The following is a 25928-nucleotide window of genomic DNA, read 5'->3' on the forward strand; positions in this document are numbered from 1 at the left end:
ATTTTAGACAGGGTTCTCTCCCAGCCCTACCTGGCGTGGCCAGGGACCTTTTGCAGGTGCTGTGCCACAGAGCTACAGTCTCGCCACAAGAATATTTTTGCTGTTGGAGGGACAACACCTTTTTTTAAAATGACCTATATTTTCATACAATTTCCAACCTGCCTAGTTATGGATTCCTTTTATTTACCATATAGCTCACCCTCTTCCAAGGGCTCAGAGTGAGTAATGATACTATATTAACGACAAGAGCTTCACTTTTAAATTATGTCATCTTCAGATCTGCCTCTCCACCTCCCTCCTTAGCTTGCAAAAGCAACCTTCGCCAATTACACCTCTCCAGGTGTTGCTGGCCTACAGCTCCAATCTTCTCAGACCGTCAGGTGGTTTTTTTTTCAGGGGCAAGGGAGTTGGAGACCAGCAACGTCTGGAGAATGGTATCCCATCCCTGACTCTTTCAGTGGCTCAGGAGTTGTTGGGTCTTCATGGGAGAGGAGAAAACTCCAGAGTTGAAGGACTGTCAATGAGGAGCTCTCTCTAAGCACATCTGGTCCTCAGTTGGTGCAATGTGACGCTAAGCTTAAGAGCCTCTTATGCATAGAAAACTAGGGTGCCAGGGAGAAGACCAGCCTTCTGTATGCTGTCATAGTGGATCTCCTGCAGTGGCCAAGGGTGAGAATGGATTACCTTTGGTGTGCCTTCCAACTCAGTGTTCTCCCTGACATGCTAACTTTCTATGTGCAAGGTTTTGGGTTTGTTTGTTTTTTTAATTAAAGTGGAATCCTTCAGTCATTTGAATCATCGGGTATCATATTTTTGGGTGATAGCTATGCCCCCCCCGGTTTGAGTCTCAGTTACTCAGCTTGGGGGGGCACTGCAAAACTTAGGCACTTGAGGGGCCTCAAGAGGGTGGGGTTTGTAATGCTCAGCAGTTATAAGCCCCTCCACATGTTTAAAACAAAATTATGCAATAGACATAAATTCACGCAGCATCATTCAGTTCAGAGTGCAGGTCTGTGCATTTTTACTCGGGGGGGGGGGTGTAAGTCCCACCGAGATCAGTGGGGCTCACTCCCAAGTAAATCTGTGTCAGCATTGCAAAAGTTGGCATTGTTTGTGTGGTGTAGGCTTCTTCTTGGGTCAGACCAGAGCATGCCCCAAGTTGACTATAATTCTCTGGTTATGCGATTTATCAGTGATTGTGCAATATTACACTTTTTCTCTGAAAGGCTGAGAGTGGCTGTCATGCTGATGAGCTGTATTTTAGGGATGGGGCAGGTGTGGCCCTCCAGGTGTGTCTAGACTCCGATTCCCATCATCTCTGATCGTTCACTGGAGATGCTGTGAGCCAGGGTCCAGCAACACTGGGGGTGGGGGTGGGCCACAGCTTGAATTGCAATGCTTCATTGATGAATTTGTTTCATGGATCAGTTAAAAGCCTTCTTCCTGACATCCTTTCCCTGGTGGGTGGAAGATAAGCTGGGGAGAGTTTTGAATTAAAACAAAATATCGGAAGACATTTAACAAGTTAAGCACGATCTCCTTGCCCACTACCCCAAGCCAAAAAGATTCTCAACTGATGCATGGGGTGTGCAATCCTGCTTTGGGAAAAACCCACAGAAAGCAGGATTGAACCCTCATTAGAATTCAATCCTGCTGGGTTTGGCTGTGCCAGAACTGGCTGGCATGCCCCAGATCTTGTGTGTGTCCCCCCTCTGAGGACCAACTTTGACAGGTGGGTGGGGCAGCCCTCCTGTCAATCACCTGCTGTCAATATGGCTTGTCTGGAAGCGGAGAAATAAAGATTTTTGGCCACCAGGCCAAAAATGTTTCCTCACCTCCCTGAGTTAAAGGGCTGCAATTGTTTTTGCAACAAATCTTTTAAGCCATCTTGTCCAAGCAGCCCTTCTATTTTCTCAGCTTTTCTCAAAAATGATTTTTTTTATTCTTTGAAAAGCCAAAGGACCCATCAGTTTATGTGTTTTGGGCATTAACTATGAGAATCCATATGCAATAATCTTAAGAGTTTGGCAAATGAAAGTGGTTTTAAAACGTGAGATTTAGCGTGGGATTTTGGCCAAGCAAAGTCCAGACAGGGTATGATTTGAGGCATTTGCCATAACCCTGAGGTCCCCAATATGGTGCCCTCAGACACCCCCCCCCAAAGCCCCCTGCCCCTCCCAGTTATTTATTTGCGAGAGGGTTGCCTATGGGGGGTGTTGATTGCTTTCTAATTTGCATTTTATTTGTTTTGTGATCTTGTAGATGCTTTCCCTGGTGTTTTTTTGAGGGGGTGTGTGATTAGTTTTTTTCTTCTGTGAAATGGGTATTTTGTGGTGCCCATGACACTTCTGTTGGTCTCCAAAGACACTGCTGGGCCCCAAAAAGGTTGGATACCATCCAACAATGTAACTAGTGAGAAGGAAAGCTCTCTTTTGGAGTTTTGACCAACTTTCCAAATGCATTTTATATTTCCCAAATCCTTTCTTTTAATCCATTATACCTAAAGACAAAGGGCAGGTCAGCATATAGCAAGTCCTCAGTTTCTGCTACCACCATAGACGCAAATTATAGGGAATGTTTTTGATGTCTGCCTTTCAGTACAGAAGCAGTTATTAAATGAGTTTTTTTTTCTAATCTAGGGGAATGAATCCATTGGGAGGAAGTCATCAGCCTTTTTAACCTTTTCTTCATCTTACTTTACCAAGGCACAGTCTTGGCTCTCTCTTTTAAAATTACTGTACAAGCTAAATTTTTGCTGAGATTAATGGGGGTGGTGGAAGGATTCTTACTAAACAAACAAATTTTCAATTAAATTCCTGCCTACCAGCCCTCCTCTTGACCGCCTTCCTGGGTTTAGAGAGATGGAAGGGCTGGGAATTTAGATAGCTCCATCATCATCATCATCATCATCATCATCATTATTCCAAATTCCTTAAATACTACACAGGAATTAATCGCTGCTGTTAATGCCATGTGTTTTGTTTTTTTAAATATTTATTGAAATTTTACAGACAAAAGAAAATTACAGAATAAGAAAAGAAAAAGAAAAAGAAAAAAGATACAAAAATGCAAAGAAAAATACAAAATACATGAAGAAATAAAAAACAATTAAAAAACAAATCAATCTTTTCGTATCTTATATTTCAATTACTTGTTTCCTGACCTCCTCACACCTCCCTTTTTTGTATTCCAATTCACATAGTTAATTCAGCAAATCCTTTCCCTCTTTGTATTTATCTTAATTCTATATCTTAACATATTATAACTTTATATTTTCATCTAATTATCAGTCCATTTTTACATATTCTTTTTAACCTTATTGCTAAAGCCACTTCATTTCAATCCAACATCATTTTAGGATTCATTAATTTTACAATGTTTCTGCAAATAGTCTTTAAACTTCTTCCAATCTTCTTCCGCCAACTCTTCTCCCTGGTCAATGCCATGTGTTTTTAAGGCCCATCTGCACTACACATTTAAAGCAGAATCATTCCACTTTAACATCAAGGCTTCCCCCAAAGAACCCTGGGATCCGATTCACAGAATCAAGGGCCATCTAGTCCAATCCTCTGTAATGCAGGAATCACAGCTAAAGAATCATTGACAGATGGCCATCCAACCTCTGTTTAAAAACCTCCGAGGAAGGAGAACCCACCAACTTCTAAGGAAGTCCGTTCCACACTTGAACAGCTCTTGCCATCAGAAATGTTTCTTCCTCATGTTTAACTGGAATCTCCTTCCTTGTCATCTGAATCCACTCATTTGGGTCCTACCCCTCTGGAAGAGCAGAAAACAAGCTTGCTCTGTCTTCCATGGGGCGGCCCTTCAGAAAGTTGAAGATGGCTATCAAGTCACCTCTCAGTCTTTTCTTCCCTGAGCTAAACATCCCTCATAAAGTTTGGTTTCCAGATCCTTCATCATCTTGGGTGTCCTCCTCTGTCCACCTTCCAGCTTTCCAATATCCTTTTACAACTGTGATGCCCAGAACTGGACATAGTATTCCAGGTGGGATCTGACCCAGAATAGAGTGGAACTATTATTTCTCTTGATTTGGACATTAGACTTCTGTGTTTTCAGACAGGGACATCAGGGAGGCAGCTGGAGGGTTTTCCTTTAGAGCTTTCTGCAGAGAGGTAGATTCTACAAATTGTCCTTGTCCTAACAGAGGAAACATCCACACGAATCTCTGTGCTGCAGTGACCATTTTCCAGGGAACATATGGGGGCAAGAGCAAACAATTTATTTTGGGGAAAGGTATGTCCTGGCAGGATGCTTTTGTTCAGTTTCCAAAGAACCTGATGATTTGGAAACAGGGTTAATTTTATTTTTTTTAAAGATTTATAGTGCCATTCCTATACAGTTTTCTGAAAAGTAAGTCCCATGGAGTTCAATGAGGCTTATTTCCAGGTAAGCGAGTATCGGATTGGGGCCTCGATGCTTCCTCACGCTTCTGGGTTCCTTGCTGGGAGATCTTTCAGGTGACCGTAAAACTTGTAAAACAGCCCTTGTTATGAGATGGAGATCAAATTAAAAGGAAAAATCAGGTATGTTTCCTCTTTGTTCTGTAGACCAGCCACTGCGTCCGTCTCTCTGCCCTTTTGGAGAGCCCAGCTCAGTGTCTCTGAGCAAGGAACGTCTCTGAGGGGTCTTGATATCACCACAGCAAACTGCAATCTCTAATCTCAGGGATTGTTGACAAGGATAATCTGTCAGATGCTTCATTCACCTCAAAATCATCTTTTTTGCTCAAGCTCTGGCTATTTCATGTGCAAGGGTATGGGGAGAAAGGCCGCCATTTTGTTTTTCATGGAAAGCCCTGTTCCAAGGTGGAATGGGGGAATTCAAAATAGCCTCTGTCATGTCAAGAAAATGGCCACGTCCTTTGTCACTCACCTGGGTCACTGTTATAGTGGCTCATACAAAACACTGGATATACAGAAAACACACGCACTTTTACAGTGTGGCTGGATCATTCCTCCAGCATCTCTTTTTGTTTGAGGAGTACTGTGTTATTATAAACTTCCAAAAAAGGGGCATCGATTGAAGCAGGCCTGTTAAGAATTGAAAGCCAGGGTGTGCCATTTCATGCAATCCTATTCTTAAAGCTAAAATATATGGAGAAACTTATGTGTATGTTTGGATTTAAAAAGAAAAAAAACACACCTTACAAAATACAAAAGGATTTTTAAAATTATTCAAATGAAGTCCTAAAGTAGGGGAGGCCCATCCGGTTGTGAATTGCCCCCCCACCCCCATAATGCCCTGGCTGTTGCCAAACTCAGCAGGAGATGTCCCTGTTTTCATCGGAGAAATGTTGGTGGGGATGGAAGCCGGGGTGTTCTGCATGGCGTTGCCGCTTGTCTTCTGTGCTTCAGGGGCAGAGAAGACGAGCAGCAACTCTGAAGATCCCTTCTAGCCCTGTTCCCACAGTTTCCAACTAGATTCCCCATTGGGCCACCTCTGTGACTGCATCGGACCACTTCTTGCAAGCACCTGCTTAGGAGTGGGCCTAATGACCTATGACTTTTGTTGGAGGTTTCAGGACAGATAAAAGGAAGTCCTTCTCCATAGCTAAACAATGGCTCTTTCTCCTCCGCAGGAGGTAGCTGAGGGCCACCAACTTGGGTGGCTTTGAAAGGAGGTTGGACAAATTCATGGAGGAGGAGGAGGCTAGCTATGGCTCCTAACTAGGATGGCTATGTCCTGCCTTCATGGTCAAAAGCAGTAAATGTTTCAGATTACCAGGTGCTGGGAGCTACAGAAGGGGAGAGGGCTCTTGTGTTGGGGTCCTGCCTTGGAGCTTCCCACAGGCATCTGGTTGGCCACTGTGAAAACAGGATGCTGAACTGCATTGGCCTGGTCCAGGAGACTCTTCTTATGTTCTGTTTTCTTTTTTTTAAAAAGCCCAGATAATCACATGCAAAATTAAACGCAAAATATTTCCAAAACAAACAAAAAACCATATACAACTCAGTACTATATTCCTACAGGATAATTTTATACGTACTAACACATAAGTATTTTATCCAGTTATATGCATCCTTCTATGCATAGGGACGCGGGTGGCGCTGTGGGTTAAACCACAGAGCCTAGGACTTGCTGATCGGAAGGTCGGCAGTTCAAATCCCCACGACGGGGTGAGCTCCCATTGCTCGGTCCCTGCTCCTGCCAACCTAGCAGTTCAAAAGCACGTCAGAGTGCAAGTAAATAAATAGTTACCGCTCTGGCGGGAAGGTAAACAGTGTTTCCATGTGCTGCTCTGGTTCGCCAGAAGTGGCTTAGTCATGCTGGCCACATGACCCGGAAGCTGTACGCCGGCTCCCTCGGCCAGTAAAGTGAGATGAGTGCCGCAACCCCAGAGTCGGTCACGACTGGACCTAATAGTCAGGGGTCCCTTTACCCTTTACCTATGCAGCTCTTATGTTCTGGCTGCTTTAGAAACTGGGAGTGTATATGCATATAATATGAATACTATATTATATGTATAAAAATGGCTATAACACATACAATATGCCAGAACTGTTTGTGTTTTAAGCTGAAACTCGTTGTTCGCCAAGATCAAGGAACAAGAGGGAAATATGACAAATCCACACAGATAAACTTGGCATCCAGATTTTCGGGGGGGGGGGGACCGCATCCCTGCTTTGGTCTGACCCAACAGAGCTCTTCTGTTGAGTCTTGTGTTGTTCTTGAGAGTTTGAGATGACGTCTGCTATTAAAATCTCACATCTGCGCCTGACTCAGCCGCTTCTCCTTCTCCTTCCATCATCACCCAGAGCGGCTCCATCCCTTTGCACTTGGGAACAATCAGTAAATTGTAGCTTTAAAAGTCCACCCTGTTGAGAGCGGTTTACACTATCTTTCCTGGAGGAGGAGAGAGCAGGCTTTGCAGCAGGAGAATGAGTGGCGATGACTCACGGAGGAGAATCAGAACCACGGCTTTCAAAGTTACCCGTTTCAAGATCAAGTCGCATTTCGGCAGAGATTGTACCAAGGCAATCAGAGCAGGGAGTTGGAACTGAAGGCAGAGCGAAAATCTCTAGATCCTGCATCGGAAAACCAAAACCAAAAAAAAGGTATTCCTTCTCCCTTTGCTGTTCCTTGTCCCAAAAACAGACTTCCCTTGGGCATGGCCAGGATTTGTGTCAGGCTAGGGACATATGCCATCACCCTCTGCCTGGCAGATTCGGAATGAAAAGTCTCAACAACAGCTGTTTTCAATTATTGTATTTTGACCCCAAGTGCTCAGAAAAATCTGTCAAAATCTTGAGTCCTTTGGAAATTAAGAAGTTAAATAAAAACATCAGGGAGTACCTTTCATGTGGTTATCAAGTATATTTTGCAAAATTACAAAGAACGTGCCTTTTTTCATCTTAATTTAAGAAAATCTAAACTGAGACAAGTTTTCTTGGATTTGATGAAAACATTTTCATCCTCTTTTCCAATGCAGTTTTTTTCCTGTGCACATTCAGTAAGTCCAGCCCATTGAGATGCTTCCCTATCATTGTCAACCTTAGCCAGGTCTTTACTTGATTTGGGGGGTGGGATCTGCCCCCCAACCCCCAGCTGTGCCCATGAGACTTCCCCAACCTGGTGCTCTCTAGATGCCAATTCCCATCAGCCTCTGTTGACACTGGTGGAGGTTGTATTCCAAAATGTCTGGAGGGCATTAGGTTGGGGGAGGCCACCCAAGAGCCATTGTTCTCTCTCTTGTTTTCAAATCCCATCCTCAAAACTCCTTTAGTTGCAGGGGGTTGGGCTAGATGACTCTTAGAATTATAGGGTTGGGAGGGATTCCATGATTCTAACTCTGTCCTAAAAGATGGCTGGCTAGCCTGTGGGTCTCGACCCATTGCATGGCCAACGGCCAGGGATGATGAGAGTTTGAAAGCCAGCAACCTACGGAGGGCACCACCTTGTCTACCCTGGAGAACTCCACTTATTTCTAAATGGGGTGAACCAGCCAGGGTTCTCTTGGGGTCCCTCCTGCTCCTTCTGCTGAAGGAGACTCTGGACCTGTGGCCAAGAGTCCTACCTTGGAGGCACCACTGACTGCCCTCCACACTTCTGCCAAAGAGATGACCAGCATCTCTAGATTCCAGATGGAGGCTGGTCCCTAAGGCAAAGCGAGGGAGGGCATTGCCAACTTCAGCCTACCCTCGCCTGCCTTCTTTCTTACATACATCCAGTCCAGGGGTGGCCCCGCCCCCATCAGCTTCCCCCTGCTCAGGCTCTTTAGCACCACCTACTGTTGGAATGTAGGGATGCGGGTGGCGCTGTGGGTTAAACCACAGAGCCTAGGACTTGCTGATCAGAAGGTTGGCGGTTCGAATCCCCGCAACGGGGTGAGCTCCCATTGCTCAGTCCCTTCTCCTGCCCACCTAGCAGTTCGAAAGCACGTCAAAATGCAAGTAGATAAATAGGTACCACTCCGGCGGGAAGGTAAACAGCATTTGCGTGCGCTGCTCTGGTTCGCCAGAACCAGCTTAGTCATGCTGGCCACATGACCTGGAAGCTGTACGTCGGCTCCCTTGGCCAGTTAAGCAAGATAGCGCCGCAACCCCAGAGTCGGCCACGACTGGACCTAATGGTCAGGGGTCCCTTTACCTTTACCTTTTACTGTTGGAATGAGTTGCCTCTAGCGCCACCTACTGTTGGGTGTTCTGCCTTCTGCCCTACCAGCCACCTCTGGAGAAATGTATTATTATTATTTATTATTTATTCGATTTATATACTGCCCTTTATCAAAAGATCCCAGTGCGGCATACAGCATTAAGAACATATTTTATGGAGCATAATAATAAAAAGTGCAATAATAAAATAATCATAATAACAGTGTGTCGCCCCCCCCCCCCAGCTTTTACAGGCCATTAAACACATACATGTATGGAGGTGTGCACCAAATTTCACAGGAGTTTCTTCCTGCGAGATCAAGTGCATGGGAGTTGTAGAACATAGCATTGAAGGAAGAAGCAGATGCAATGATGGAAGCAAACCTCTGCAACTTGCAGGGCCCCAGAAGATCGGAGGCAAGTAGAATCACAGGTCTTGGATAGATCCATCAGTAGAGCAGTAGATTCTTAAACTCAGAGTAGTGGGTAAAGCCCCATGTTGGGCAAAAGATTCCTGCACTGCAAGGGGTTAGAGTAGATGACCTTCATGGTCAATTCTAACTCTGTGATTCTATAGAATTGTAGAGCTGGAAGGAACCCCAAGGGTCTTCTAGTCTAACCCCTGCAAGGCAGCAAGAATCAGGGTTCTAGCCAAGGTCAGGGCTGCAAAGGCGTTGTTAAGGGATGGCTTGCAGGGCAAGGGGAGCTCTGTGCCTTTAAACTATGCATGGGGTCTCCTGCTTTCTCCTTCTTTTAAACTTTTTAAAATAATAATAATAATACTAATTGAGTACGGGGCTGCTCATCTTCTGAAAGCTGCCCTATATTTGTGCATACACATTTTATGTAAATGTAAATTAGGGCCCCAAGTATTTCACGGACCTAGCAATGCCCCCTTGGAGATATTCCAGGTCCCTCTCTGAATTAAAATTTTATATATATAGTTAAGTTTCTAACGCTTTTACGCACGGAGATAAAACAGAGAGGGAGTGCTCCAGCTAATTGCTCATTAAGAATTAAACATGCTCCCTCCTCCTGATGTTCTCCTGGCGAATAAGTGCAAGGGGATTTGGGTAACTGACAAGTGCAATGGTCCCTTTAAAAAAATATTCAAACTTTATTGCATTAATATTTAATCAAATGCAATCCTATTAAACATGCCAGGAGGCCTGTGTGTTCTCTCTGTTCTGAGCTGATTCTGCACGTTCTTAGTTGTCCCCTGTCTCCCAACCTACACGGAATTTGGAGAGTCTGAACTTCCGTTATTGAAAGAGTCAGAAGGCTCTAGTTCTCATGGACGCAAACAATGCATCCAAAATCAGCTCCTGCTATTTTAAACCCTGGAGCAGGATTCAATTCTTCATGGTGGAGAATTGGTGGCCCTCCTGGTATCGTTGCCCTCCAGCTGCCATCATCCCCATCACTCATTGGCCATGGTGACTGAGAGTCCCAAAACAGCCAGAGAACCACAGGTTCCTCATCTTGTGTGACAACCAAGAACAAGCCTGATAGATGTTGGGGGCAGGTGCATGACAGAATCTGTCACTATCTATAGCACAACCAGGAAATCAGACCTTAGCAAATGAGCTATATTCTACCTTTGTTTTGTGAACTGCAGAGACACAGTTGATACTCAACTAAATGCCCCCCACCAGCACCTGTATTCATCCAAGTTTATTTCCAGAAAGTCAAAGAACAAAGATAATGATCTATAGAACATACAACTCCCCACTGGCAACCTTTTGTTTCCCTGTGGGATCAACACACCCACAGAGGTACAGCTGCAAGCTTCTAGCTTTCAGGGTTACAAGCTAAGTCCTGCACTTGGTGTCTGCTAACTGTTTAGGCAGCTGGGGGAGTAGGAGAGAAGGGTCCCCCCCCACCCCTGGTTCAACACACTGCATAGTTAGCACATGCATATGGTACAAATCTCATTAATTCACTTTTCTGGCCCAAAACTGAGACCACCAGATACAAAGCTTGGCGATGGGGGCTAGGCACAACAAAAGACCGCAATTGCAATTCCGAGACTGCAATTGCATCTTTAAGGAAACGTCACACCCAGGATTCCTCCACGCCTGACGCCTCCGTTTCCCCCTCTGTCACACTTGTTTTCCTCCCAGGACCCCCGTCTTGTGTGGCGGAAGGGCTGTAGTCAGAAAGTGCAGCCTGGTCTTTGGACTCGGTGTCCCCCGAGCCATTTTGCCTCACGCCAGCCTGGCCACTCCAGATTTGGGATTTGACGCTGTGGGCCTTCTTCGCCTGGGCCTTGACGCTGGATCCTCTTTGGGCATGCCTGTACGCGATTGGAGTGGGGATCCTTGAAGGCCTCTTTTCGGGCCTGTTGTCTCTGCGTGGCCGGATTTTAGGGCGCAGCTTCAGCTTATAAATGGAGGGCACCCGCTCCGGTTTCTTCAGAGACCGCCTCGGCTTACTCTGAGGTAGTTTTGTGTCCTCGGGAGCTGGAGGGTGCTCTGGAGAATCAGGAGGTCTGCCTGGCATCGCTTGAGAGGCGCTGGCGTTTCCGTCGACTTCCACACAAGCTGTGTGGTATGGTTCTCTACCTTCTGCTTCAGGGGCCACACAGTTCTCCTTGGGAACAGCACATTCTCTGTCTAGGAACGTTTTTCCAGCCTGGTTTCCATTCACCATAGATGGACTTGACTGGGGGGGACTTCCCTCAGTCCCTGTGTGCTCCCGGTGCAGTGTCTTGGAGAGCTCTTGAATAACGCTGTCGTAATGTAGTCCTGCGGGGTGCCACCTTATCTCCCTCTCAGGGACATAGACGCCGCTCCGAGGCACACTTCCCTCAGAGACTGAGGTCCTTGGGGTGATAGGCAAAGAGGACCAGGTGGGTGTGGAGACCCTAGGACCATTACAGGTCAAGGCCATGGCGTCTCTTCCTTGGCAACAGTCCACTCCAAACCCTCCTAGCCGACTCCCTCGAGAAATGGGGTTGCCTTCAGAGACTTCCTCCAGCTCCTTGATGTTGGCCAAAATCTCATCCTCTAGGCTCCTGTACAGAGCTTGTTCTTCCACCGGGTCAATAGGCAGTGGTGTGTAAACACATTCTGTTCCCCTGCCCACTTCCTTGGTATCTCCTTGACTCATCTGGCCATCTTTACAAGGTCTTCCTGGAACACCCTCTTGCCCAGCTAAGGTCCCACCATCCTTCATTTTCTGACCGATTCCACCCCCTGAGCTGTTGGAGAACCTGCTGGCTGATGCTTCCAGGCTGACAGCCTTGCCCTGTTCTCTCAGAAGAGGCGCCCTGCCCTTGAAAAGCTCTTTCCTGGGCAGGTTGCCTTGGTTTTTGTCCAGGGTGTTACCCCCATTTCTGAAACAGAACGCCTCTTGGTAGCTGCTACCAATTGTTGGCGGCCTGTATGATGTTGGGGCAACTCTTCCGGAGGTCTTGGCACTGCTGTCTTCTTTCTGAGTCACACCTGCGTGTTTTACTGAGGAGGTTGATCGCCACGCTATCGAGTCCTTACTCCAGCTGTGTACGGTGACTCCACCTTGCAGCCTTGCAGGGCTTTTTATTGGGGCCTGGAAGTGCTTGGCTGGACTGGAAGAGCGGGTCTGCGGGCCGTTCATTTCAGGCTGGGACCTTCCTGGAGGCCGGGTCACTGGAGCCCTCGGTGCAGCCACTCTGGACGACGCTGGCCTCTCCGGTTTCTCTTTGTGAGGTGTCGGCGTTGGGATTCTGGCAGGAGATCTTCCGCGATGTGCCTCTGAGACAGATTTCCGAATGGGCGAGGTGTTCTCTGTGCTTCCGTTCAGCTGGGACAGGACAGGGCATGCCTCTCTTCTGCTCCGCATAGAGAGAGTTGGCTTAGATGCGGGTCTCTCTTCGGGGGCCGGCAGCCTCCTGGTTGGAGTCACTGACCTCGCCCTGAAAGAGGAGAACACAATAATATAAGCATAACACATAGTGGTGCATGCACTAGTTATCTCCTGCTTGGATTACTCTACGTGGGGCTACCTTTGAAGGTGACCCGGAAACCACAACTAATCCAGAGTGTGGCGGCTAAACTGGTGACTGGGAGTGGCCACTGAGACCATATAACACCGGTCCTGAAAGACCTGCGTTGGCTTCCAGTACGTTTCTGAGCACAATTCAAAGTGTTGGTGCTGACCTTTAAAGCCCTAAACGGCCTCAGCCCAGTATACCTGAAGGAGCATCTCTGCCCCCATTGTTCAGCCCGGACACTGAGGTCCAGCTCTGAGGGCCTTCTGGTGATTCCCTCCCTGCAAGAAGGCAGAGGGCCTTCTCGGTAGTGGTGCCCACCCTGTGGAACGCCCTCCCATCAGATGTCAAGGAAATAAACAACTATCTGACTTTTAGAAGACATCTGAAGGCAGCAACTGGAATTCAGAAGCACTGTTGCCTCCAACTGCGAATTCCTTGTAGGTCCAATGGAGATATATATAATCTAGTTTGTAGCTCAAATTCTTTACCATAACATTGTTCCAGTTCCTCTGGGCCATAAATCTAGTTTGGTCAGAAGTGAAAACTTTGAGCTCTTGGCAGAAAACAAATCCTTCCTATCTCCCCACACATTATCTGTCATCACCTGACGGAAGGGACTCTCCGATGTTCTGAGACCTCCGGGGAGATAAGCAAAGCTGTGGTTTTCCTACTGCTGCTGCCACCCCCACCACCGTTGCTCGGAGGTGAGCGCTGCAGAGTCTTCCACCCAGGGCTGTTAGGAGTATAGGTCCTCCACTCCACTGGGGGCAGCGGGCTTTGGGATCGGGAGACAATCAATGCAGGCTGGGGCTTGGGGTTGTCTTTCCTGGGCGTTAAGCGGGCTGTGATTTCGTGTTGGACCATCGTGGCTTGCATCTTCTGCGGGCTGCCTGCCCTCAAGGCTTGTTTGTGAGCTGCAGAAAGGATTGGGGAAATCAACAAGAGAGAATCCTGCAGCACCTCAACTTCTAACACAGTTATCACAGTATATGCTTTCAAGGTCTAGAATCTTATTTTGTCAGAGATGTGCAATAGCTGAGTAGCTCACAGATCTGGCTTGGCCTCTCCTGGGCACATTCATCCCCCAGGCCTGAGGTTCCTAGAAGGACTAAAGGATAGGTCTACTTCTGTGTTGATTCTGCAAGGAAAATTATACCAGTGTTGCAAAAGCAAGCCCAGAAGTCTAGAACGGTTAATATTGCAAAAATCCTCTGCAATATGTTGCATCCTGGATCCCACGGACATTTCCTGCTCATCTGATCAGTTCGCTGCCACCCCAATAATTCATTGCTCACATAACATGAAAGGAGATTCCGACTAAACGTTAATTAGCAGGAACCTTCTGGCAGCAGGAGCTGTTCGAAAGTGGAATGGGTTCCCTCGGAAGGTTGTGGGCTCTCCTTCATTAGAAGTGTGAACCACCCTGAGATCTTATGGTAAAGGGCAGTATATAAATCTTATAGAAATAAATAAAAAATAACTTTTAAAACAGGTTGGATGGCCCTCTGTCATGGATGCTTTAGTTGAGATTGCTGCATTACAGGGAGTTGGACTAGATGACCCTCAGGGTCCCTTCCAATGCTACAATTCTATGATTTTATGAAGTACATTTTCTTCCCCAAATTTAGGGAGATTCCATCAATTTGCTTGGGTTAAGTGCAGGTCTAAGGACTGTATTTGTTATCTGCAGCACTGGCCTGCCCTCTAGTGGACATCAGTGTCATTACAAAAGTCATGGCAACGGCTTTTACACAAGCTGCAGATGCCCTGCTCTCTTTCGTAGCACAGAGGGCAGGAACCTCAGGCCCAGGAGAAGAATGCAGCCCTGCCAGCCCCTGGGACTCTCCCCAGGCTACAATCTTCCTCAGCTGCATCCTCTACTGGTCCTGCTTCACATCCTGGTTTTGCCTGGGTAATGCTTCTGGGTTGCCTGGATCGAGGACAGAGAGGTATGTGTGTGTGTATGTGTGTATAAACTAGCCTGCTGTACAAAGGTAAAATTTATCTTTGCTGCTCCGCCCACTTTTGCCTCTGGCCCTGCCCACCCCTACCATGTACCTCCTGGAAGGATACTTATGGGAGAATGCAGACCTTGGGCTAGAACATTGTTCCCCATCCCTGTTATTAGCATGTACAGTGGTACCTCGGGTTAAGTACTTAATTCGTTCCGGAGGTCCGTTCTTAACCTGAAACTGTTCTTAACCTGAAGCACCACTTTAGCTAATGGGGCCTCCTGCTGCTGCCGCGCTGCCAGAGCACAATTTCTGTTCTCATCCTGTAGCAAAGTTCTTAACCTGAAGCACTATTTCTGGGTTAGCGGCATCTGTAACCTGAAGCGTATGTAACCTGAAGCATATGTAACCCGAGGTACCACTGTACAGTGGTACCATCAGGTCAGGGCTTTAGGACAGACGTGAAGGGCCCAACTCAGCAGAAGGAATATAATAATAATAATAATAATAATAATAATAATAATAATAATATATCTTAGTTATATGCCATCCATCTGACTGGGTTGCCCCAGCCACTTTGGGAGGCTTCCAACAAATATTAATCCCTCTTCAAAGGGAACCCCAGGAATTGTAGCTCTGTAGGGGTGTCTCCTAACAACTCTCAGCCCCCTTAACAAACTACAGCCCCCAGAATTCTCTGGGGGAAGCCATGAGTGTTTAAAGCAGCGTCATAGCACTTTAAAGATACGGTTTGAATGTGGCCTGGGTCAAAGCCCTGACATACAACAGCAGTCAGTTTCGAGATCTGCTGGACTAATTAAGCAAAAACACAGGAATGAAACACTTAGAGCGATGAGCACAGAGATGGCCTTCTCTTTACATCCAACAAGAGCACGGGGGACTTACAGAGCGAGGTGCACCGGCAGGGGTCATGCTTGTCGAGGTAGTGCTCTAGGGTGTCCCAGCCACCGCCCACTCGGACCATCACGTGATTCCGTAGGATCTGGAGCAAAAAGGAGCGCAGGTGAGCACCACATGCCCTTTCCTGACCGTGAGCCACAACAATACATGCAGTCCTGGGGAATGCTGTCCCAAGTGACGCCTGCCTGGCAATGACGCAGTTTTAAAACCTGGAGACAGTCCTGTGCTAGGTGACTAAAAGATTGATAAAGGTAAAGGTAAAGGGCCCCATCCTGACCCTTAAGTCCAGTCGCTGATGACTCTGGGGTTGCGGCACTCATCCTGCTTTACTGGCCGAGGGAGCAAACCAGAGCAGCACACGGAAACGCCGTTTACCTTCCAGCCAGAGCAGTACCTATTTATCTACTTGCACTTTGACGTGCTTTCGAACTGCTAGGTTGGCAGGAGCAGGGACCGAGCAACAGGAGCTCACCCCGTCGTGGGGATTCGAACCACCGACCTTCTGATTGGCAAGTCCTAAGCTCTGTGGTTTAACCCACAGTGCCACCCGCGTCCCAAGAGATTGATAGATAACACTAATTGTTTCACAAGTCTGTTTATGTGCCATAGGCAGACACACACAGAAAGTTAGACCAGTGATTCCCAAACCTTTGGAGGGCCCTGTCCCCTTGGCTCCATAAATTCATCCCCATTGATCCTTCCCCTTATTCAGAACAGTGGTTTGCACAACCCACTGGGTAAGATAAAAACACAATAAAACTCTAAACAGTAACAATTAATTGCACATTTATGCAAAATCCAATTGAAACTATTTGGTTTCATTGATTCAACAATGGACTTGATCCCATAAACCAGCTTCATAGTCTTTTATGCCTCCACCGCCTGCTTGCCTCTTGCTCCCATAGGTAATTCCACCCCCTGCCCCTAGGGGCAGCACTGCCCACTTTGGGAACCACTGTGTTAGATGCACATGATATTCCTTGCTACACTATGTCCTACCTACAGGTAACTCTCTCTTCTCTATAGGCTACCTGCTTATGGCTTGAGCTGGATCCTTATACTTGGTAGGGCTGGGAGAGACCCTCCTTTGACATTCTGGAAATCTGCTGTCAGTTGTTGAAGAAAAGAGGTGAGAAACCTTGGGTCCGTGGCCGGAATGTGGCCCTAAAGCTCCTCTATCTGGCCCTTTCGACTCTTCCAAGGCCACCCCCCTCTCCCCAAGCCACACCCCTTGCTTCTTGCCCTCCTTGTGTGCTTTTGCTTGGCTGAGATATGTCTTCGACCTCTGATCATACTTCCTGCTTTCCTGGATGTAAGAGGGAGCGTGATCGTGACTCTGAGTGTGTGTGTGTGTGTGTGTGTGTGTGTGTGTGAAGGATGTGGGAGAAATCTGTTCCTGTTCAAATGTGAACTTATTGAATTTGAACATTCTAAAACAGTATGAGAACCAGAGAGACAGCCATCCTTCAAATGCACTCATCTGAATTTTGCAATCCAGTTCGCCCACCAATCAGTCTTTGCAAAAATCCATATATTAGCAGGGAGCGTGCATGAAAACGAGCATGTTAGTGAAAATAACTTACAAAAACACATTATATTAGGGAAAGCTGAGGTGCAAAAATGTGTATATTAGTCCAAACTGCATACAAAAATTTGTGCGTTGGGAGAGATTTGCCTTAAGATGCTGAAGAATTGTCATTATAATTTTTAAATGGCAGAGATGTTGGGGAAAATAGGAAAGTGAGAAAACTGAAATGGACAGGTCCTTCCATCCCTACGATTGGGGGGCCTGTGTCCCCTCCACCAACAAACCCAACATGGCAACATTCCAACTGCCATCATCCCAATTCCAGCTGCCATTAGCTATTCTAGTAGTCAAAAGTCCTGACAAAAAATAGTGCATTAGGAAAAATTCGCAGCAAAACGCTGATGAATTTTTCAAGAGGATTTAAAAACGTGGCCCCAAAGTGGAGAGCTGAATTTCAGGATGGAAAAAATTGGAACTGAGAGGACAGAAATGGACAGCTTCCTCCAGCCCAAGTGTGTGAGCGTGCTCAGAAACCAGTTTACTATACAAAAGTAAAATCCACATCCATTGCTCCGCCCACTTTTGCCTCTGGCCCCGCCCACCACCAGGCCAACTCACCCTGACGAAGATCAGCAAGTTTGAATCGCCCACGCGGTATTTCCCTTCCGAGACTTTGATCATGGAGAACTGGACCGGGCAGGTGCAACGGCTGACGAGACACTGGACCTTTGCAGAAAGCAGGAGGATAAGAATAGTAATGAGTTCAGCAACAACAACCTGAATATGAGTGAGAGGAAGTGTGGAGTAGTGGTTAGAGTTTTAGACTAGGAGCTGTGAGATCAGGGTTTGCCTTCCCCACTTGGCCCTGATGCTCGCTGGGTGACTGTGAGACCAACCACCAATCGCCCGTAGGCCTGGCCAACCTCACAGGGTCATTGTGAGTATGAAACTGGGGAGAACAGTATTCATGAGCTTCATGGAGTGAATGTGAGATGCAGATGTATAAATGAATAGCACATTGGAACTCCCTGCCTATTGACATCTTCGCTGTTTGCTTTTCAGCACCTGCTAAAAACATTTTTGTTTAGACAAGCCTGCCCAGATATTTAGAAGGTTGGTGTGAGTTTCCAATTCTTTGTAGTCTATTGTTATTTTTACTTTTTGAAAGTCTTAAGTTATTGTAATTTTTCCTTGTTGATAATCTTATTGTTCTATCTTTTTTGCTTTGAGGTTCTTTTTTTTTAACAATCAAGCAGTATATAAATTTTATGAGGGGGATGAAGACGATAACGATGACAGGTGGCCCTCTAGGATTCTTGATGTGGACCTCCGGAGTTGCCCCCAAGCCGCACCCCTCACCAGCCCTGCCCTATCCCCTTCCTTTGCTGCTTTTGCCAGACACAAATGTGTCATAGAATCATAGACGTGTAGAGCTGGAGGGCATCCCTAAGGGTCATCTAGTCCAACCCCGTGCAATGCAAGAATCACAGCTACAGAATCCCTGGTAGATGGCCACCCAGCCTCTGCTTAAAAACCTCCAGTGAAGGAGAGCCCTTGACCCGTTCAGCTTAGGGACCCTGTGTTTGCCCTGGAGCGCGAATCTGCCTGCTCAAATACCATCTGGTCGAGGTTCTTGAAATTGGCCGGCTTCCTCTGGGCCCTTGGGAGGGGGGTCTCTTCCGGCGGCAGGTTCAGGTCCTCGCGGATCTCCTCCTCGATCTCCTCCTCCATCTGGATGAGGGTGGGGGGACTCATGCCAAAGCGGGCGGCTCGGCGGGCCACCTCCAGGAGACAGAGGACAAAGTTCTTCTCATTCTTGCGCAAGACCAGGTCTTCCGTCTCAAACATCAGGACTTCTGGAACAAAGCAGGTGGGGTGAAAGTAGGGGACCGCTAGGCAGTGTGGACTGAGGGGCAATTGGTGGGGAAACACCACAGAGAAACCAAGTCAGGGTTATCAGCTAGTGCTGTTTCGAACTTTTCTCCTCTGGTTTTCACTGTTCTCCATCAATCAAAAAGCGATTGCATTGGAGAAGTCCCCCAAAATCAAGAGTTTTCACTCCCATCTCTCATCCAAGGCAAGGCAAACATCCTGATCCCATCTCTCATCTTGGGGGATTATGCCTTTCCCCACCAACAGACTCTTTCCCTGTGGGGAGTTGGACATAGCCAACAACATGCTTGATGCTGACCACCCACAGGAGCATAAAGTAGCTTCCTGGATCAGGCCATTGGCCCATCTAGCCCAGCATCCTGTTCTCATAGTGGCCAACCAGATGCCGGTGGGACCTGAGCACAAGAACCCTCTCCCCTCCTGCGGTTTCCAGCAACTGGTATTCACAAATATTGCTGTCTCCAGCTATGGAGGCAGAGCACAGCGGCCATCAGTAGCCCTCTCCTCCTCCATGAATTTGTCCAACCTTCTTTCAAAGCCATCTAGGTTGGTGGCCATCCCAGCCTCCTGCAGAAGGGAGTTCCACGGTTTAACTATATGCTGCTACTTTTTGCCCTAACGGAGAACAAATCTGGTCCATCTTCTGCATGATGGAGCCCTCCCAATCTTGTTCTTTGCCACTCCAGAGGGCAGAACTGGAGGACCAAGATTTGGCAACCCTTCCTCACCCAGTTCTGAGCTGCGTACCTTTAATGCCCATCTCCTTCCGGCACCACTGGATGAAGTTGGACACGTTGTCCCTGGCTTGGAAGGTCCCTGGCTGAGCAAAGTCGTTGCAAGTCACTTCGCAGGTGGGCAGCTGCAGCTTGTGGCTCAGACCCGGGTACCTCTGCTCAAAGTCCCAAGCCACTTGGGTGATGCTGTTGGCATGGTGACAGAGCAAGACCCCTGTCTCCAGGGCTTCCAAGAAGAACTCCACGTTGATGTCCACATCATAGAGTTCCTTCAGCCACTCGGCCAAGTCCTCTTTCATGGCATAGAGGTATTGCTCCCCAGTCTTGTATGGGCGGATGCTCCTCATACGAGCCTCCTGGATTCCGGACATCTTCAAGCGCTGGTGGTGGTGGGGACTCAGTACAAAATCTGCCCAGCAACCTCAAAAACTCTCTCCTTGCCATTCATCAACCCATCCCTTGAACCACTCCCAACCACCTGTGACAGCAAAACAAATCCACCTCAAAGTTATATTTTCAAGGCAGACTTTGGCTCCATCCTCCATCAGTTCTCACAGAAACCAGAGATACATTTGATCCCCTACAGCAGCATGGCTGGATCGTCTTGTCAAAATGTTGGTGAGGCGGGAGCTTCTCCTGAAATGACTTCCTAGGATCTCCCATCTCATGACCTCATGGTCCTCACCATTGATGGTGGCCCATCATCAGCTTGTCCTTGTTTCAAAACTCGTTTCTGGCAAGAGCAGAGCGTCCCTCGTTGGTCCACCACTGCTCCACGAGGCAACTATTGGATTCCCCTTACACCACGAGCATCTGATATCCTCCTATCTTACGCCCTCGAACATATTCACACACACACACGTCCTTCGGGGATTTGCAGAACTTCTGGTGCAAGATCCGTAAAAAGAGGGAGAATCTCTTTCGCAGGGCCAGGTCCCTGGTCTGTTGTGCTTCCTTCTTCCAAGTCCTGTTCTCTTCTCCTTGGTGACAGACAACTCTCGACAAAACACTCCCCGTTCGCCCTGCTAGATCGGATGTCGCTTTGCCTCAGCTGGAGCAAACAACCCTCGCTCCTTTTCGCAACACTGATCCACCCAAGCAGATGAGATACTGCAAGCACAAAGCTTGACGGGGGGCGGGTGGGGGGTGGCAAGACAGATGTCCACTCACTGGAAACCATGGAGAAAGGACAGGTTAGTTGGTGCAAGAGCTTGGATGTAGCCAGGGTTTTTGTTGGGGGGGGGCAGAACCTCAGTTTGCTATGCATTTTTTCAATTGATTGAGGGGGCAGCTGCCCCCCTTGGCTACACCCATGCGTAAGAGTCAGAAGTCACATAATAGAAGTTTGTAAAATTATGCACAGTGTGGCGAAAGCTGACAGCAAAAAGGTTTTCTCCCTCTCATAACACTAGAATTCAAGGACATCAAGGAAGCTGAATGTTGGGAGATTCAGGACAGAGAAAATAAAGGACTTTTTCACTCAGTGCATAGTTGAACTGTGGAACTCGCTCCCACAGGAAGCAGTGATGGCCAGCCACCTAGACTAAAAGAAGATTGGACAAATTCAGGAAGAGGACTATTGATGGCTACTAGCCATGATGGCTATTGCTCTGCCTCCAGAATCAGATGGGCTCTCCCTGTGCACTGCTCCAACTGGTGGCTGGTGTGCATTTGGGACCGGTAGGACAGAAGGCAGGGAGCCCAACAGTAGGTGGCGCCAGAGCCAAAGACAGGAGGAGCCTGCAAATTGTACAGTGGTACCTTGGTTTATGGCACGTGGGTGGCGCTGTGGGTTAAACCACAGAGCCTAGGACTTGTCGATCAGAAGGTTTGTGGTTCGAATCCCCGCGACGGGGTGAGCTCCCGTTGCTCAGTCCCTGCTCCTGCCAACCTAGCAGTTCAAAAGCACGTCAAAAGTAGATAAATAGGTACCACTCTGGCGGGAAGGTAAACGGCGTTTCCATGCGCTGCTCTGGTTCACCAGAAGCGGCTTAGTCGTGCTGGCCACATGACCCGGAAGCTGTACGCCGGCTCCCTTGGCCAATAAAGCGAGATGAGCTCCACAACCCCAGAGTCATTCACGACTGGACCTAATGGTCAGGGGTCTCTTTACCTTTACCTCGGTTTATGAACTTAATCCATTCCTGAAGTCCGTTCTTAAACCAAATCTGTTCTTAAACAGAGGCGCACTTGCCCTAATGAGGCCTCCCGCCGCCGGTGCCCTTTCACTGTTCGGCTTCCATTCGTAGACCGAGGTAAAGTTCGCAAACCAGAACACTACTTCCGGTTTTGCGGAGTTCATAAACTGAATAGTTCGTAAACAGGACTGTTCATAAACTGAGGTACCACTGTACTTTTCTCCCAACTCCTCCCTGCTGAGTTCTACAAGGGGCAACACTGAGACTTAGGAGAAGGAAGCTGACAGACAGGGCCACTCCTTGGGCTGGTTGTCAGTAAGATGGCGGGCAGGGGGAGGGCTGGCTGAGGGCAAACTAAGGTTGGTGAGGCAGTGCTCCAGTTGCCCTAACGGACCAGCCTCCACTGCACTCTTGACATTCCTGCTGCTTGGTCCCATCTCCTCTACTTCCCAGTAAGAAGCAGCGATGCAACCTGCCAGAGATGAAGTGATGCCAACCTACCCCACTGTCTTCTGTGACTGGGGGCACCATTTTGTGTTTTGCCCCAAGGAACAAAGTATCTTGGGCCCATGATCCTGCTTTCAGCTGAAAGACCTGGAACTGCCTGTTGTAATAAAGTGTGCCACTGGGCTTGTGCAAAGTGCAATCCAAGGCCGCTGGACAACTTCATATTGTGTGTGTGTGTGTGTGTGTGTGTGTGTGTGTGTATCTGAAACTCAGGCAAGGGGCTTCTGGGACAGAGGAGGTCTGAGTGACACACTCTTCTCTTCAGAAACACAGCAGCTATTACCTGAGAGTAGGGATGTAGGGAGAGTGTTTTCCAGTTGCCAAACTAATTGTTAACAATGTGGGGACAGAGGAATTTAAGATAGAGAAAGGGACACAACAAGGCTGCCCAATTTCCCCATTGCTCTTTATTTCGGTCCTGGAGGTTTTGCTAAATATGATCAGAAGGGACTGTTTGATTAAAGGTATACAGGTCGGAGCCAAACAGTACAAATTGAAAGCTTTTGCAGATGACTTAGTTCTGACGTTACAGGAGCCAGAATCTAGTACTAAAAGAGTATTAGAATTGATTTAAGAATTTGGTCATGTGGCAGGATTTAAGTTGAACAAGTTAAAAACTAGGGTTCTTGAGAAAAACTTAACACCGATTGAGAAAGAGAGGTTTCAGAAGGAGACAGGTTTAACATTGGTTAAGAAAGTAAAATACCTGGGGGTTAATATGACCGCTAAGAACTTAAATTTATTTAAAGACAATTATGAGAAATGTTGGTCAGAAGTGAAAAAGGATCTAGAAATATGGTCAAATTTGAAGCTTTCCTTGTTAGGTCGAATTGCTGTTATAAAGATGAATGTATTGCCAAGAATGTTATTTTTGTTTCAATCATTGCAAATTTTGGACAAAATGGACTGTTTCAAGAAGTGGCAGAGAGACATTTCTAGATTTGTTTGGCAGGGCAAGAAGCCCAGAATAAAATTTAAAATACTAACTGATGTAAAGGAAAGAGGTGGATTTGCCCTGCCAGACCTTAAACTCTATTATGAATCAGCAGCATTCTGCTGGTTGAAAGAATGGCTGCTTCTTGAGAACACAGACATTTTGGATTTAGAAGGTTTTAATAACGTTTTTGGGTGGCATGCATATTTGTGGTATGACAAGGTTAAAGCACACAAAGCATTTAAAAACCATATTGTCAGGAAAGCATTGTTTAATGTCTGGATAAGATATAAGGACCTACTTGAAAATAAAACCCCAAGGTGGTTGTCACCGATGGAAGCGAAGGCCCAGAAAAAGCTCAATATGGAGGCCAAATGGCCGAAATATTGGGAAATTCTGGAACAAGAAGGAGACAAATTGAAATTGCAGAGTTTTGAGAAACTAAAAGATAAAGTGCGAGACTGGCTTCGTTATTATCAAATAAGGGAGGCCTACAATTTGGACAAAAAAATTGGCTTCCAGGTGGAAAAATCAAAATTGGAAACAGAACTGTTAGATCCCAAAACTAAGATACTTTCAAGAATGTATAACTTGCTGTTGAAATGGAATACTCAGGATGAAACGGTTAAATCTGCTATGATTAAATGGGCACAAGATGTTGGACATAACATTATGTTTGCTGACTGGGAACAGTTGTGGACCACCGGTATGAAATTCACGGCATGTAATGCCTTAAGAGAGAATATAATGAAAATGATCTTCAGGTGGTACATGACACCAGTCAAGCTTGCAAAAATCTATCATTTGCCCGATAATAAATGTTGGAAATGTAAAGATAATGAAGGTACATTCTTTCACCTTTGGTGGACGTGCCCAAGGATTAAGGCTTTCTGGGAGATGATCTATAATGAAATGAAAAAGGTATTTAAATATACCTTCTTGAAGAAACCAGAGGCCTTTCTCCTGGGCATGGTCGGCCAATTGGTGTTAAAGAAGGATAGAACTTTTTTTATGTACGCCACAACAGCAGCAAGAATACTTATTGCAAAGTATTGGAAGACACAAGATTTACCCACTCTGGAAGAATGGCAGATGAAAGTGATGGACTATATGGAATTGGCGGAAATGACTGGCAGAATCCGAGACCAGGGAGAAGAGTCGGTGGAAGAAGATTGGAAGAAATTTAAGGACTATTTACAGAAACACTGCAAAATTAATGAATGTTAAAAGGATGTCGGAATGAAATGAAGCGGTTTTAGCAACAATGTTAAAAAGGAGTATGTAAAAATGACTTGTTAATAGATGAAAATATAAGGTTATAATATGTTAAGATAAAGAACTAAGATAAAAACAAAGAGGGAAAGGATTTGCTGAATTAACCATTTGAAATGGAATACAAAAAAGGGAGGTGTGAGGAGGTCAGGGAAACAAGTAAATGAAAGGCAAGACATTGAAAGATGGACTTATTTTTAACCGTTCTTTTTTTTTCTTTTTTCTTCTTTTTTTCTATTCTGTATTTTGTATTATTTACTTTCTTTTTTCTATTTTCTTATTACCTTTGTAATCTTTTTTTTGAAACTTTAATAAAATATCATTTAAAAAAAAGAGAGAGTGTGTTTTCCAGTTGCTACATGGAACACTGAATCTTTTCTGCTGCAATTCGTCTTCGGAAATGGTGAAATTACATGACTGCAAATGTCATTATCTCAATTTTGAATGCAAAGGGGATGCACAAATAGAGGAAAATGTTTGCAGACTGAAAACTACACCACTAGCGAATATCCATTGCATTTTTAATGGCCCTCAGTACGGTTTCACTACGCTGAAAACTCTGACCCATTGTTCTATATTTATTTCTTAATACTGAAGATGTCATAAACAAGCTCTGTGTTTCACTCAGCCACAGTTACTGTTTTCCCCCCTTTTATTGATCTGTACAGCCTATTGACTTTTTACAGCTGTGTTTTCAAAAACCAATAAGCATATTGTTGCAAGCCACCCCAATCTCAGAGTGGTGAGAGATTCCAGGGGTTCCAGGTACTCACCCAGGGTTTGTGTTTCCTTTGGAATGAGGGACAGCAGAGACTGTGGTGTCTTTATGGCATATGGTTTATTTACACATATATACAACCTGAGGCTACGGTGGAGGGGCCTCACAACATCAACACCCCAAAAGGCCTTGTTTCTTCCATAGCCACAGCTTTGGATTCAAGCAGAAACCAAACATCACCCTCTCTGACTTCCCAGCCTGTTGCGTTTCCACTTCTAGCTTCTAGCTCACATAACTCAACTCTCCACTCTGCCCTTTTGTGTTTCTAACTAAAAGCCAGTTGAAGGAGGGGCCCCACCCATTTTTCTCTGGCACAGAGCCACTTCCTTTGTTCCCTTAATGGCCCATTATCTCGGATATCGCCTCTCCAGGAAACTATCCTGGCTATCCCAAGAATTAGAAGGGGGCCCAAGCATTCAGCCTAGCCCTCCCTGCAAAAAAACCTCATAACAACATATATTGAATCTGTTTGCTGGATTGATTTCTGTTCTGGACATTGGACAAGTAAGCAAACATTGACTGCTTCTCACACCTTCCTCACTCCCCAGGGAAGTGAAGAACCTTAGCCTCGTATCTGCCAGACAGAACAGCCTCTCTAGAACTTGCCCAGAGAAGCTATGTGATGTCACAGTGGACTGAGGTCACCTTGCCATGACACAGCCCTCTCGAAGGGGTGGCATCTGGGA

General features: G+C 46.5%; 1 protein-coding gene across 2 annotated transcripts; it reads right to left on the reverse strand.

The window, feature by feature from the left end:
- Nucleotides 1-10268: 10268 nt before the first annotated feature.
- Nucleotides 10269-25791, reverse strand: GAS2L2 (growth arrest specific 2 like 2). 2 transcript variants are annotated; one of them, XM_083588110.1, is made up of 7 exons: nt 25775-25791; nt 19627-20782; nt 18604-18842; nt 17605-17712; nt 15444-15540; nt 13190-13499; nt 10269-12507 (listed from the first exon to the last, which is right to left on the reverse strand). In XM_083588110.1, the coding sequence occupies exons 2-7, from the start codon at nt 19982-19984 to the stop codon at nt 10668-10670; spliced, it is 2952 nt and encodes a 983-aa protein (XP_083444236.1). In that variant the 5' UTR covers nt 19985-20782; nt 25775-25791; the 3' UTR covers nt 10269-10667. The 2 variants fall into 2 exon arrangements, with proteins under 2 accessions (XP_083444236.1, XP_083444237.1); XM_083588111.1 differs by lacking the exon at nt 25775-25791 and having other exon boundaries at nt 18604-18839; nt 19627-20770.
- Between the last annotated feature and the right edge of the window lie 137 nt (nt 25792-25928).

Source organism: Podarcis filfolensis (assembly GCF_964270895.1).
Source record: "Podarcis filfolensis genome assembly, chromosome: 15".
In the NCBI taxonomy this organism is placed as follows: domain Eukaryota; kingdom Metazoa; phylum Chordata; class Lepidosauria; order Squamata; family Lacertidae; genus Podarcis; species Podarcis filfolensis.

Excerpts from the sequence above, each read along its gene's own strand:
- GAS2L2 (XM_083588110.1), bottom strand. The coding sequence starts at position 19,984 with ATGTCCGGAATCCAGGAGGCTCGTATGAGGAGCATCCGCCCATACAAG. Across the intron at positions 18,843-19,626 it reads GAAGGAGATGGGCATTAAAG|AAGTCCTGATGTTTGAGACG; the intron begins GTACGCAGCTCA and ends GCTTTGTTCCAG. Across the intron at positions 15,541-17,604 it reads ACTTGCTGATCTTCGTCAGG|ATCCTACGGAATCACGTGAT; the intron begins GTGAGTTGGCCT and ends TTTTTGCTCCAG.